Genomic DNA, 15131 nt, shown 5'->3' with positions numbered 1-15131 from the left:
ACAAAGAGCATAGTTGAACGACTCTTGAGAACAGAGCAATGTTTCTCCATCCTTTTACTATCACCCGCCCCCTCTTAGACATTTCCCCCCAAACTGCCTCCCTGCGTGAAATTTTAATGCCACCGATAAACTGTCTCTCTAGCTACGTGCTGAACGGACATCTATGCTTCAGGCGAAAGAGTCCGATTATTTCACTCCAGCCCAGGAACCAATTTTGCCGTTAGGGCAGTGACTCCTTAGGTGGGAATGTGTGAACTCAAGCGTGCCGCTGAGGCAGAGCGTTGTGAAAGAGCACTGAGCTCATCAAAGTAGGCGAACGAGTGAGAAATAAGCAAGGCAGCAGGGGAGAGCCTAAAGCATGCGCGGAGCTGGGAAACGGAAACGTAAAAGAAAGCGGAGAAAGGACATGCACAAGGAGGAAGAACTGAAGTAGGAGGAAGGGAGAAGATGAGCCAGAGGGGGAAGCCTGACCTGAAACTCAGAGGAAGAAAAGCAAACAGGAAAACACCTGGTGTCCAAGAACAGAGAAGAGCAGCAGGAAAGCAAACAAGAGAAAGGAAGTGAGCAAGAGCAGAGCAGGGCACAGCAGAAGGGCCGTCAAAGACGAGAGAGGCAGCGAGGCTGCACCGAGTTACGTGCAGCACGGCCTGCAGCAGGCTGAGTACCGCGTGGGCAGAGGCTCCGCCCCGGCCCTTCCCTGGGGGACCCGATGCCCTTCCTCAAGCTCCCGTCCAGCCTGCTCCCAACCCTGTCTACACTGATCGCAGGCGGAGCTGCGGGAGACAGGGAGGCCTCAGGTGCTGGGCGCTGCTGGGCCGGCCCTCCCGCTCGGAGCCCAGACTCACCTTGTTGTCCTGCATGTCTCGGTTGGCCCCATTTTTCAGCAGCAAAAGCGTCGCCTCCACGTTGTTGACAGCCGCTGCCCAGTGAAGAGCAGATTTTCCTGCAAGAGAAACGTTCGTGTCAGCAGACTGCGCAGAGGACACGTCCCGCTCCTCGCATCAGGAAGTCAGTTCCCTGTGGGGTCCAAGGACAAACTCCAAGTATTCCCTCCTTTCCTCGTTCTAGGAATACTGCGTGCAGGCTGCTCTGCCTCCAGAGGACCTCCGGGGATCAGGACCATTTGTCTGTGGTGCCCCCGCCCTCCACAGGGCAGAACCGACTCTGCTGCACCGAAGACAGTATTTATGTATGACACGCCAGAATGTATACTTAGGACCTCTAACGGTGCCCCATCCCAGGGAATCCGGCACTCAGACTTCCTCATGAGAGTGGCAGGCCAGGTAGCTCACACAGGCAAACCTTTCACAGACCTGGTTCAAGGCCCTGAACCCTCCCTACCAATCCCTTCCCATCTTCATTCACGCACCTCTCAATGGCTCAGCTCTCCAAGCTCAATATGTTAAAAGAAAGACTGGATGGACAAATGAACCTTCAGTGGGTCTGGACCTGAGACAGGTCTTTAAGGATCAACAACCCTCCCCCTTAGAGGATGCTCTGCCCATCAGAATCCCAACCCTGCCGCGTCCTTACCATGGTCGTCCACCGCGTTCACGTCTGCTTGGCAGTTGATCAGCTCCGCCACCATCCCCTCCACAGCCAGGCGCGCAGCCAGGATCAGGGGTGTGGTGCCGTCATTCATCCTGGCATCCAGATCGGTCACCCGGTTGCGGATCAGGATCTGGAAGGGAAAGTACAGGAGACAGCGTCACCTGGATGAAGAATGCAATGACGCTGAGAGAAGAACCAAGGGCATCGTAGTGGAGGCCACGCTGTGAGTTCCTGGAGGGGAAGAAATGTCTTGTTCTTTTTGTGCCCGAGTCTCTACCAGGATCTATCAACAGATGTTTGTGGAATGAATGAATGAACGAATGAACAAACATGTGCTCAAGACAATGGCTCCATGTAAAGTGAAGTCCCACTACTTTCTAAAGAAAGAAGAGGGATGTGGGAAAATACCACCACCTCCATCACGGTGCACAGGATGCTTCCAATCTCCTCAGAAGGGTACCATACGAGGGCATCCAGGAGGAGCACACTGTGACTCACGTAAAGAAAACCACAAAGGAGCCCGTGGAAGCCCACGTGGCCAGGTAAACCTGTAGGCAGAGGCTGACACTAGCAAAGGCTTCATCACAGGCACCACTCCCCTCGATCTGCTCATCTGGGAGGCATTCTGGCTCCTCAGAAAACCACGTGATTCGCACTCAGAGCACTGCTGTCGGCTCTACCGCCACTTGGCTCCAGACAATGAGGTCACTTTGCCTGCCTCCCTTTCCCGGCTTTCCCATCTAGCCAGCACGGCTCGGCCACCTGCTTTATTCTCGGAAAGAATTACTGAGTGAGTGTAATGGGATGCCAAGTGCCTCAACAAAGATAAGACACCACGGATCATGTTCTTTACCTGGAAAACACCTTGGGCATCAGCTGCCACTGCAGCATGGAGAGGGCAGCGGCCCATGTTGTCCTGGGCGTTGGCGTCTGCACCTGCGTCCAGGAGACGCTTGGCGGCATCTGCCCTCGAGTAGCGTGCGGCCAGGTGCAGGGCCATCTCGCCGGTCCGGTCTGTCTGGGCCTGGAGGCTGGCCCCCTGGTAGACCAAGTCTGTGATGATGTTGGCGGACGAGTCCTCTGCGTCTTCATCTTCCTCACTCATGTCTGAGCTGCCTCCTCGGAGGGAAGCCAGCATCAGTGGGGTGCACCCATCTGCAGGAAAGGAGAACCCGGGAGCTCAGGAGGAGAAAGGCACTCGTGTTCAATGAACCCCGCTGCCGGAGAGCTCAACATGAGTCACGTTATTCGACTGGGAAGAACCCCTGTGCTTCTGGTGACACTGGCCACCTGCTCTTGCTCTGGGAATGGCCCCCCAGTAAAGGATTCTTCTCAAAGTTAAACAAGCTTTCTGAGCAAGTTTCTAAGTGCTATGTTATTTTTAAATGGACAGTTTAAAATATTCAGTGTTAATAGAGCTACAGGCACCCAAGTTTCAGCTAAATGAATTCTCCATCCCTCTGCCTTGATATGATTTTTCTGTTGTACTAAAATCTATCTCGTCCTAGCCGGTTTGGCCCACAGACTGAAGGGTTGCAGGTTCGATTCCAGTCAAGGGCATGTGCCTCGGTTGCAGGCTCAATCCCTAGCCCCTGTCAGGGTGCGTGCAGGAGGCAACCTATCGATGTGTCTCTGTCTTTCCCCCTCCCTCCCATTCTCTAAAAATCAATGGAAAAAATATCCTTGGATGAGGATTAATAAAAAACAAAACAAAACACCCCAACCCCACCCCCAAAACATGAACAAAAAAGTAAATGAAATCTGTCTCATATAATCAGCCCACGTGTTCACAAGCACGCTGGACGTGAAGCGGTGTGCGATCCTCCCCCGTCTGCTCCTGTGAGCTCATGTCTGTGTGCCTGTATTCCTCAAGCATTCGTCTCCTCATGTTGACTCAGCGCCTGGGAAACCGGCTGGGGGCACATCACCAAGCAGGGCAGACATGGGAGGGACAACACAGAACCCACGCAGGCGTGGCCTCGGGAGGGGAGGCTGGGTGCTGACCTGGGCCCCGGACGTTCACGTCCAGCACGTCCACCTCCTGCTCCGCCTGCGGGGGCGTGAGGGCCAGCGACGGGGTCCTGCGGATGTCTGCGGCCTCGAGGTGCTGCTGTGTCCATGGGCGCCGATCGATGGGGTCGTCTTCTGAGAGCAAAGCCTCGGCTTCAGCCTGCAAGGGGACGGCACGCCGGCTGTGAAGCTGCCCACCACCAGGAGCTGCGGACGAAGCTAGTCCCGAGCCTCCCGCCAGCTTCCCCACAGCCCCGCCTCTAACCCTCAGATCTGCATCCACAGCCGCCTCCCAGCTCCTGCTCACCTGTCCCGGTCACCGTCCAGCTCTCCCACCTCCACCGCCCAAACTCTAGCCTCAGCCTTAATACCTGACGTGTCTACCTACCGAATGCTATTTATAGGCCCCCAAGGTGACATTTCCTTGCTTCTGGGCATTTGCTCATGCTGTTCCCTGTCTGCCAGGCTCTCTCCCAATCCTCTGATTAACTCCTACCGCCCCTTCAAATGACTTTGGATTTAATTCCTCCTGTGGGTCCTGAAGAGCACTCTCCTTCCTGACCCCATGCTGGGTGCTCCTGGGCACCTGCACCCCAGTCTCTACCGTTAGACAGACCAAGGTTCCTGAGAACGGGGGCCACACCCTTCCCAGGGCTGCCTCTCTGTGCAAACAAGTGCCCGGCACAGAGCAAGTGCCCGGGAAATATTTGTTGAGCAATAATTATTATTACAATTTCAAAAGCAGCTGCCCATTACTGAATATCTAGCATGGGATAAAAGTACTGCTGTATTTAATCCCCACAACAACTCACAGAGAAAAGAATTATTAATATCCCTATTAACAGCATTATTTTACAAATAAGGGTAATTACATACAAGGAGGTTAAATAACTTGCCAGCTACCAAGTAGCAGAGTTTTGGACTTGACTCTGTGCTCAGTGCGTGCCGGTAATACTCAAGGCCCACCTCCTCACGCTGATTTAGAATCCCCACGGGACGCACACATGTCCCAGCCACGTAGAGCTACGGACCGATGGCCTCCCTTCCCACCTCAGCCCCAGCCCAATACACCTCTTACTTGTAAATGGCTTTAGTTCCTAGGTCCCCAAAGCCGATGGCCACTGGCTTCCTCACTGTTAATCCCACCCTCCCTTCCAGAGGGGAAATGCCCGACAGAGCAAGGGTGAGATGGAGCCAGCAGGAAACTGGATTTACACACCTCAGTCCTTACTCGCCTACCATCTATGGCACTTCAGGAAGGAAGCAGGCTGGTTTTATTATTCTTAGAGTTCTTATTGAAAACATACATAGGTCACCCAAGGCCAGCAATGACCTAGAGACCCCTGCCTTTCATGACAACCTGGGATAGCCGTTGCCGAGCAACGTATAAAGACGATCACTCCCATTTGGGACACTCCTGCTCCCAAGGACAGAAACGGAAATGTGACCCGAGTGTGGCCGATGGTGACCGACTCACCTTGGCTTTCTTTGGCTGGGGCCCTTCATCGTCGACCCAATGCTCACTTGTTCCAGAACCTATCAGGTTAGCCTCTGAGACTTGCGTTGAGAGATTTCTGAGAGCCAGGATTAGGAAGGGAAAACAAGAGAAGAGGTGTATCATCAACGGGTCCGGAGGACTGCAATACCTGTCCCACCAGGACACGCTCTCGTCTCTATACTCGCTTTGGCCCACAAGGATGGGCAGCATTTCACGTTCCTTTACTTGAGTAAACATCCTTTCTTTCCCGCTGATCAAGAGCTTGCAACAAAGGTGTGTCTTGCCCTGGCCAGTGTTGTTCAGTGGTTAGAGCACTGGCCCACATACTAAAGGTTCGATTCTGGTCAAAGGCATGTATCTGGGTTGCAGGGTCTCTGGCCCGGTCAGGATGTGTGTGGGAGGCAACCAATCGATGTGTCTCTCCCACATCCATGTTTCTTTCTGTCTCTCTCCTCCTCCCTTCCACTTTCTCTAAAAATTAATGGGAAAAGATATCCTTGGGTGAGGATTAACAAAACAGACCATAAAGTGTGCCTTGTGCCTCAACACAGAAGCTGAGCACCAATGCGACAGATACACGTACAGGTCGGAGGCACCGGCCTCTGACTGCTATTTCACAGCTGCTCAGGGTGCACCCTGAGTGTGGTCATGTGCGGTGATGTGGCCAGAGCTCAGAGTGAAAGACATCACCCCACACGACCTTCCTGCCTGCTTTAGCCCTGCTGATCACTGCTGGGAGCAGTGGCTGATGGCAAGCCGGCTTACTTCAGCCCCACGGCATCCTGTCCCACCGGCTCACGACGCTTGTGATTGCTGGACTCCCGGCGAAGGGTGAAGCCTTCGGGCAGCCAGAGGGAGCCGTGCTTACGCTTCCGTTTTGCCATGATGACCACCAGCAGCAGAATGAACAGGATGATGACAACAGCGACGGCAAGGAGATAGAGCAGCGGGGTGCGTTTGGGACCCAGGGATTCACCTGGAAGTGCAAGCGACAGGAAAGGTGCCGATAAAACATCGACCTCCACACACTCGCTTTACGTTTACCCAGAGGGCCGCTGGGAGCTCCCAGCCCCGAAAACAAAGAGCTGCAAGTTGAGGAGTGTGCCCTTCCCCTCTGTCCCCAGGTGACACTCCCCCGTACCTTCCCCCTAAAGCAGTGCTACTCACTGACGACAGACACGAGCGGGTAGGACAGGGTGCCCTGGATGGCGTGAGAGGCCAGAAGAGCTGCGGCTGCATCCGTGGTCTTGAAGCACTGGTCTGAATCTTGAACACACTGGCGGTTGTCGATTTCCAGAAATACCTTAGAGCTGCGGGTGCCCAGGGGAAAGAGGAGAAAGGGGAATGAGGGAGGGCTGTACGAGCCTTCCTTGTCTCCTTCAGTGTTGGCCTCTGTGGTGCTGTCTCCTCCAGAAAGCTCTCAGAAATTAAAATGTTTCTCCTTCAGATCCTACACACTGATTCCTGCCTAGGGGATGCCTCCCCTTCCTGGGCTGAGTCCAAGCCTTCTGACTGAGGCAACCCACAGCTGAGACGCCAACGCTTGTTACGAGAGAGAAGTCCCGCTAAAGGGGTGTGAATCGACCTGGCGAGAGGTTGGGGAGCCCAGCACCTGAGGAGGCCTCCCTGCCTCCTGCCTGCTGCTCACTGTCCTCCTTTACTCTTAGACGTAGATCCTGGGACCGTGCGCCTGTTTCACCTGGTGGGCTGTGCTATTTGTCTGGGCTTTGCATTTTCATGGATTACGTTATGACTTCCTCTGTGTATCGAAGTGCTCAGCTTTATAAAATTAAGCTTTAAGAAGCTCAGAGCCCGGCCGGCATGGCTCAGGGGTTGAGCGTCAACCTATGAACCAGGAGGTCACGGTTCCATTCATGGCACATGCCCGGGTTGTGGGCTCAATCCCCAATAGGGGGCGTGCAGGAGGCAGCTGATCAATGATTCTCTTTCATCATTGATGTTTCTAGCTCTCCTTTGCTCAAGTCAATTAAAAAAAAAAAAAGCTCAGAAACCAAAAACGTACCCAGCCACCTCCTGGTCCGGATCCTCAGGAAGGGACCTGCGTGCCAGCCTCTGCTTCTTCAAGGCAGCGGGCTTCTCGCCGTAGTAGGGGTAGACCATGAGGTGCCCCTGGGGGTCCCGCTTGATGCGCAGGTTGGTGTGCAGCAGGGTGCCCAGGGCCCGCAGGAAGCTGCGCGCGTCCTGCAGCAGCTGCTCGGGGGGCATCAGCACCACGATCACCAGGGTGCCCTCGGCCAGGTTCTCCGGCCGGTCAGCAGCGCAGTCCAGCCCGTCCCAGCCGCACTCCTCGCTGTTGCAGCCCTGGTCGCAGTGGTCGTCCCGGAAGTGGTCTGCGCAGTACTTGTCGTACCTGGGCAGGGAGGCAGGCCGGGGGGAGGGGCTCAGACGAGGCTGCAGCTCCATCTGGTTTCCCACTGGGAATTACGCTGGGTTTTTCCTACCCATCTTCTGTGGCCCAGGTCACGGCCCAAATGCCCCGTGAAGCCTTCCCTGGATCTCCCGCCCCTGCCATCTTAGAGCACAGAGTCTGCGCCACACGGCTTCAGCGGGCGCGCCCTGAACGAGAGACCGCACGTGCTCACTGTGCCACACGGGCTAGGGGCCCTGGCAGCTCCTCGTGTTTGTAAGTCAGGTGTACAAACAAGATGGAAGTCGACCTGCCTCGTGTTTCCTCTATTTCTGTCTGCACCGCCCCTGGCGAGGGAACCAGGGGCATCAGAAGTAAAGGTGCCTCTCGAAGGTGCCTCCTGGATACATAGCTCCGAGCCATCAAGACCGTGTCCATATGGCCTCTATGCTTCCCAATCCACACTGAATCCCAGCTATGGGAGGTGGGCGGGGAGGTGTGTGTCCCGCACAGGAAACCACATCTAACTTGTACAGCCTCTTTCAAATACTAGGAAGAGGAAATTGAGGCCCAGAACCTGAATGCTGCACAGACCACTTCACGGGCACTCCCCTCCCCGACTCACCCCGGGGCAGTCACACCATTCGGCACAAGCTGCCACGCTCGCTCAGCCAGCGCTGAGGGTCAGGAAGCGCTGGACGTGCTTTGGCAATTTAACCCCTGGGTCTCAGTTCCCTCACCCGTGAAAGACCACCACCAACACCCAGGCCTCACCAGGCTGTGGAGAACGCATCAGAGGCAATGAGACAGGACAGCTAAGGGGACAGTCTCCCTGTGAACCACAGAGCGCCCCGTAGCTGCAAAGTGATGACCAGGAGGGGGCCACACGGCCTGACCTAGCTCCGCTACCCGACAAACCCAGCTGGGAAAGGAGTGGGGTGAGCAGGCAGCGGTACAGACCTTTCCATCCGTCCTGCAGGCAGGTTACGTGAGAGGCTGCCTGAGAGTGGCCAACGCCACTTCCAAAAGGCATTTCCCCAGGAGGTCACGAGAGCAGCAGGTGAGAAGGCAGAAATAGGCAGAGAGAGGGTGGCTGTGCAATGAGCATCCCTGGACCTCTGCCAGCCAGGCAGCGCCCCGGGCGGCGTGCGGTGGGACGAGGCCGACGCCAGGGAGCAGCGGGCCTCGGGCACCAGTCTGAAAGCAGAGGTGGGTCGGGCGGAAGCGCTGGAGTGGTTAGGAGCAAGAACAGGAAACCGAGGTGTGTTAGTGACAGTCTCCCTCAGCTTCGAGGGACCAGGACCCTTACTTGCACGTCTTGCTGTTCCCCTGGCACTCAAAGTTGTCGAACAGGCACTCGGCCGTGTTGCACAGCTCGTCGCACTGGTTGTTGATGTAGTCCCAGCAGGGCAGTGGGGAGGAGCAGTTGGCCCAGGGGTTCTCCATGGTGAGGGAACAGTCACCCCCGTCCCACTGGCAGGCGTGGCTGTTGCAGGCCTCATCACAGACGCCGTCCCGAGCTTTGTCGGCACAATACTGGCTGTGACAGGTGGCCGGTGGGGTGCTGGTGGGGGCTGTGTGGAGCTCGCAGCGGCTGCCCCGGAACGGTGGAGGGCACTGGCAGGAGTAATACGGGGGCTGGCGCTGCGGGAGGCAGCTTCCCCCGTGCTGGCAGGGGCTGCTGGCACAGCCCAGCTCGCACTCCTGGGGGTTGGGGCAGAAGCAGCGGGGCCCTGAGGGCGTGTGGACACACTGCTCCCCTCGCCTGCACTTCACGTGTCCACAGCTGCTCTGGCATCTCGCCCCGGAGAACCCCTGCGGAAATCATTGAGCAAATGAGGATGGGGGATCGATTCTTGAGGGCATGTCCCATTTCCCCTCCCAAGCCTTCGGCCACACCGCTAGAGAGGCAAGGGCGAGACACCTGGCTAAGATCCCTCCACGCAGCCAACTGGGCCAAGCTGCAAGAAGAGACCTCTTCAAGTCAACCTATGGGGCGATGTGGGTTCTCCCCACTTAAGATCACGTCCAAATTAAGTCCACAGGTCGTGATGGGACAAGACGCAGGTGGCATTGTATCTGTTAGCACCTTTCCTAACCATCGTTCCTTCGCTTATTAAGGCCTTTGGGGAGTGTGGGAATCGCTTCAGGAGTCCTGGGTAAATACACGTCCCCATGTTCATCATCCCTCCACTTCCTGCGCAGCCCCGGCCCAGGCGCCTGCAGAGGCTTCCCCTCGGTGCCTCCACACAGTGGTCTCTGCTTTAGGGAGGTTTCAGCCTCTGCCAGCGGCAAAGGGGTCTGCACAGCAAATGGCTAAAATCAGGCTTCCTTCTAGTTTAAGAAGCAGCTGGCTCCCAAACAGCCCCTGCGAAGGAACGCAAGCGAAGTTGTGTTTCCAACCAACTCTGCCCCCAGCTGGGCAGCGAGACCACCTCCAGCGCAGCACCCGCAGCCAGAGACAGCAGTCCTCTCTGCGGGGAGCACCCCCACTGCGTGCAGGGTCCCTCGGTGCTTCTAAAGACCCACAGGCGCAGAGTAGGGCGCTCACTGTGTCAGTATCCTAGCTCTACACGGAAAACCCAAGCACTTCCTTCTAAGGGAGCTGGAATGGAGAGCCCTCCCCCACAAGAAAGCCCCCCCGCAGCGTGGGGAGACCAGGCTACGCTCGGCTCGGTCAGACCGTATGAAGACAGCGTGCGCCTTCAGGGGGCAACACGGCACTTACCGGGGGACAACGACAAATGAAACCATCAGGCATGTTGCTGGCCACGGCACAGGTCCCTCCATTCAAGCAAGGCATCTGGGGACACACATCGACGAAGGTCTCACAGTGACGACCTCAAAGCAGAAAATGAAAAGGAGCTTTAGGAGGCAGAAGTGCAAGTTACTGAGCAGAGCCCTGGGAGGGTGTGAGTGAGCCCAGGGTCAGAGGTCAGAGGTCAGAGGTGGGGTGGGAGGTATGAGCGCTCAGGTCTCCACCACAGAGACAGGGAGAAGCACGCGCTGACCTCAGGGTGCCTGACCCACCCCCTCACCCGTCTCATCTCCACTACAAGCACTCCTGGCCTACATTCCCACCTGACTCACAGAACAGGACGGATATGAAAAGTGACTCTAAAACCATCACCAAAAAAAGAAAAAAGGAAAACGACACAGCTTTGTAGTGAAGGCATTTAGCTTTCATAAGCCAAAGGAAACAGTTAGCAAAACTGTTCACTGCATTTTGTTAACATCGTCTACTTCTTAGGAGAGAATACTCCAGACCAATACATATAAATGCTGATTTGCAATTTATAGAGAATTTTCATCCATAACATCTTTCATTTTTTTAGCCTTTCTGAAGCCTGACTGGTGCTGCTTTAAAATACAGCTTAACTTTCCAGAGCTCATTTCCCCACTGGTATTTTGCTCGGAGGAAAAGAGCTCTGTGGAAGGATGCTGGTGATGAACATCACTGAGCTGTGCACTTAAAAATGGTTAAGATGGTAAACTTTCTGTGTATTTTATTGTAATTAAAAATGTGATTTTGGCCCTAACCGGTTTGGCTCAGTGGATAAAGCGTCAGCCTGCGGACTCAAGGGTCCCAGGTTCGATTCCAGTCAAGGGCATGTACCTTGGTTGTGGGCACATACCCAGTAGGGAGTGTGCAGGAGGCAGCTGATCAATGTTTCTAACTCTCTATCCATCTCCCTTCCTCTCTGTAAAAAATCAATAAAATATATTTTAAAAAATGTGATTTTGCTCAACTACTCCCGACATTCTGTTTTTTTATATCTCTGCTACATAAATGTATATATACTACATATGTGTGTGTGTGTGTGTGTGTATAATATATATATAAAATTAATGTATAGCAAAAGAGAAAATGTAGAGATTGTAGACTGACTATAAAATCTATGGAGCACAGACCTAAGAAGAAACTGGGCCCTGACCGAAGCTGGTCTAGTTTTCCTGCCTAAGAAAAGCTCGCTCGGGCCTGGGCAAGCCCCACGGGCCCAGCCTCCTCCTGGAGAGGCCTCACCTGTGAAGGCGCTGCGGCAGACGCACAGGTAGTCGTTGGTGAGCTGTACGCAGTCCAGGCTGCCCTCCGAGCTGCAGGGGTTGGACAGGCACTCGTTGATGTCCCCCTCACACCGCTCTCCGGCAAAGCCAGGCAGGCAGCGGCAGCTGTAGCCCCCGATCTTATCCACACACTGACCACCGTTGAGGCAGTGGGGCCCCCTGGCACAGTCATCAATGTTCTCTTCACAAAGCAGGCCTGGGGGGAGAGGAGAGCGAGATTTAGGACCAATATGGGAACCCTGCTCTCCAGCAAGAGAGCTTATGAATATCGGCCAATAGTTTTCATCCATTCATTTCCCCACCTTAGGGGGACAAGACTTGGCAGGTTTAAAAAAAAAACACATCAGCTGGTAAATGGGAATTATTTATTCAAGAGGCCACTGGCTGTTTTCCCTCGAAGCTCCAAGAAATCTCGCCACCAGGCTAATGTTGTTGCAAAATTCTGATTTCCACATTCTGTGTTTCATGGAACATCAGATGTCAGCAAGACCCAGACAGCACTAAGGACATGAGTCAGAACCTCAGAGCCAGGCAAGAGACAAGAGAATGAAACAGCCAAGTTACCAGAATTCAGACCATTTAATGTCTGATTTTTAACACCCTCCCCCCAACATTAAAATTGCATTTGTAACTTAGAGAATGCCCTGGAGAGAGAACGGACAAGGCTGATTTCCTACCGCGGGTGCCCGGCGGGCAGGAGCACTTGAAATGGTTCACCAGGTCGACACAGGTGCCCCCGTTCTGGCATGGCTGGTTCTGGCACTCATCCACCTCGTACTCGCAGTTGACACCCTGGTACCCTGGGACGCACTGCCGGGGACAGACAGAAGGACAAGAAATACGGGACCACCGTTGGAAACAGACCACGAGCAAATGAGATCTGGCACGATACCATGACCTCTGCCCCCCTTCCTGGCTCCCGCATGTTTCTCTGACATCACCCGCCTCCCAACCATCATCCTGTGCGGGGCTGACTGCCGCCCACCAGCATCGCCCTCTCCCGCTGAAAAAGCCACCATAATGGATGGCGAGGACTGGATACTGAGGGATGTTTCAGACAGGACCCCTCTGCAAAACGCCTGTCCCTCCTGTGGGCGGGTTGTCCCATCTTTAAAAGATGCATTCCCTTGTATGTGATGAAGATGCTATGACTCAGCCAAGTAGTCTGTGTGGATGGTGGTAAAGGTATTGCCTTTATTCATCTCCAGGTTCAGGCGGTGAATACTGGCTCTGAATGTTAAAGCGAGCAGAGGCAACCCCGGGGAAGTGAGATGTTTCCAGACCTCTGAAAATATCTTACTACAGCTACGCTAACTTATGGCACAGGGGACTGAAAGGAACACATTTATACTTTCACAGGAAACACTGGAGTGGTGCTTGGTTAAAATTTGTAAAAATAAGACATTCGCAACTAAATTCAATATGCTAGTGTTCACAATAGCTGCACCATCTTCCAGGAGGTCTCTGCTGGGTGCCTGCCTCTCACTCACCTCACATCGATATCCACCAATGAAGTCCCTGCAGGTGGCTCCGTGCTGGCAGGGGTTGGACGAGCACTCGTCCAGCTGCTGCTCGCAGTAGCTCCCGGTGTAGCCCAGGGGGCACTGGCAGTGGTGCGAGTTACCAGCATTGATGCAGACGCCCGAGTGCTGGCACAAGCGGTCAGGGGTCAGCCCTGGGGAACCAGAGGAGGAAGACACGTCACAGAAGACACAGGACGTGTCAGGTTCAGACCAACTCTGAGCAAACTAATCAAGCCAGTGGACACATCGCATTTTATTCCCGTCTAATTCAGGGCCCTGACACCGGATATGTGTTGAAAATAAACAAGCCCTGAAAGTGGTATATGCCTTTGTTTCACTTAAAATACATTTCTTGTTTTTATGAAACTATAGTGACATACAACATTATATGAGTTTTAGATGCACACCATGATAATAATTCATCATTTATATATATATATCTCAGGATCACTATGATAAGTGTAGTAACCATCTGTCACCATACAAAATTATTATCATATTATTGACTATATTCCCTAAGCTATAAACTACATCCCATGACTTTTTTTATTTTATAACTGGAAGTTTGTACCTCTTAATCCCCTTCATGTTTTTAACCCACCACCCCTCCGGCAACCATCAGTGTGTTCTTTGTATCTATAAGTCTTTTTCTTTTTTAGGTTCCATATATAAGTGAAACCATATGAAAAGACAACCTACTGAGTGGGAGAAGGTATTTGCAAGTCATATACCTGATAAGGGATTAATATCCAAAATACATAAATAATTCATATAAGTCAACATCAAAATTTTTATTTTTAAAATGAGCAGAGGACCTGAATAGACATTTCTTCAAAGAAGACACAGAGATGGCCAACAGACATATGAAAAGATGCTCAAGATCACTAATCACCAGGAAAAGGCAAATTAAAACCACAATGGGATATCACCTCACACCTGTCAGAATGGCTATTATCAAAGTCAACAAATAACAAGAAATAACAAGTGTTGGCACGAATGTGGAGAAAAGGGAGCCCTTGTGCACTGTTGGTGGGATTGTAAACTGGTGAAGTATGAAGGTTCCTCAAAAAATTAAAAATAGAACTACCAGCGATTCCACCTCTGGGTATTTATCCAAAGAAAATGAAAACACGAATGTGAAAAGACATATTCACCACTATGCTCATCACAGAATTATTTACAACAGCCAAGCCTAGGTGTCCATTGACAAACGAGTGGATAAAGAAGGGGCATACAAGTACATTTATTTTTTGGAATCTCTAAGCCTGTTCCTCTGCCCTTTCATCTCAGGCCCTTTCGCCAGAGCCTTGCCCACCCCGTACTGCCTGCCCTCCCCTCTCAGCCCACAATGACAACGCCTGCCCTAAATGCCGCTGGCCACTCAATACTTCAGGGAATGGCCCTTGGGCCCGAGGGGCAGAGCTTACCTCTTCCCTTGGCCGCCACCTCACAGGAGACATTGGGCACGTCACAGTAGGCACCAGCCCACCCAGGTGGACACAGGCACCAGGAGTGCGCTTTTTCCTGGATGCAGGTGCCTTTGTTTTTACATGGAGACCGGCTGCAGAGGTTCACCAGGGTCTGAAACAGAGGCACACACACGTCAACACCCACACCCCGGAAACGAAGAGAACAGGTTACACTACCTTTTAAGAAATCAAAGAAAAACACGTTAATTAATTTTTTCCAAAAGCCCTCACCCACTCTGCCGGCGTGGCTCAGTGGTTGAGCATCCACCTATGAACCAGGAGGTCACGGTTTGATTCCCGGTCAGGGCACATGCCCAGGTTGTGGGCTTAACCCCCAGTGTGGGAGGCAGCAGATCGATAATTCTCTCTCATCATTGATGTTTCTATCTTCCTCTCCCTTTCTGAAGTCAATAAAATGATATTAAATAATAAAAAAGCCCTCACTCAAGCCTTAAACTAGATCCAGTGTTCTCAAGTAATCTAATCATTTCATATAGTCCAATTCCTCTTAGCTCTGCTATTTAAACAGTTCTTACCAGAGAAATTGAAGGATTTGAGGAAGCCCAATAGGTTAAGCTATTCCCTACATCGTGATTATGTCTGGATATAGGGTCACGTTGTAGGGCTAGAAAGCAAGAGTCAAGCTG

General features: G+C 53.1%; 1 protein-coding gene across 1 annotated transcript in view; it reads right to left on the bottom strand.

The window, feature by feature from the left end:
* NOTCH2 (notch receptor 2) overlaps positions 1-15131 on the bottom strand; it is a 127798-nt gene that overhangs the window by 4539 nt on the left and 108128 nt on the right. The window contains exons 20-33 of the mRNA XM_028154207.2: positions 14443-14596; positions 12983-13167; positions 12170-12302; positions 11452-11688; positions 10156-10268; positions 8737-9242; positions 7083-7430; positions 6227-6369; positions 5825-6035; positions 5039-5135; positions 3556-3721; positions 2405-2706; positions 1534-1681; positions 846-943 (exon numbers count right to left, since the gene is read on the bottom strand). Coding sequence (XP_028010008.2) covers positions 846-943; positions 1534-1681; positions 2405-2706; positions 3556-3721; positions 5039-5135; positions 5825-6035; positions 6227-6369; positions 7083-7430; positions 8737-9242; positions 10156-10268; positions 11452-11688; positions 12170-12302; positions 12983-13167; positions 14443-14596 — 2841 coding nt within the window. The remainder of the gene's footprint in view (positions 1-845; positions 944-1533; positions 1682-2404; positions 2707-3555; positions 3722-5038; positions 5136-5824; positions 6036-6226; positions 6370-7082; positions 7431-8736; positions 9243-10155; positions 10269-11451; positions 11689-12169; positions 12303-12982; positions 13168-14442; positions 14597-15131) is intronic.

The sequence above is a fragment of the Eptesicus fuscus genome, chromosome 22 (genome assembly GCF_027574615.1).
Source record: "Eptesicus fuscus isolate TK198812 chromosome 22, DD_ASM_mEF_20220401, whole genome shotgun sequence".
NCBI classification, from domain to species: Eukaryota; Metazoa; Chordata; class Mammalia; order Chiroptera; family Vespertilionidae; genus Eptesicus; species Eptesicus fuscus.
The sequence above is the reverse complement of the archived record's forward strand: the minus strand, read 5'-3'. Positions and strand labels throughout refer to the sequence as shown.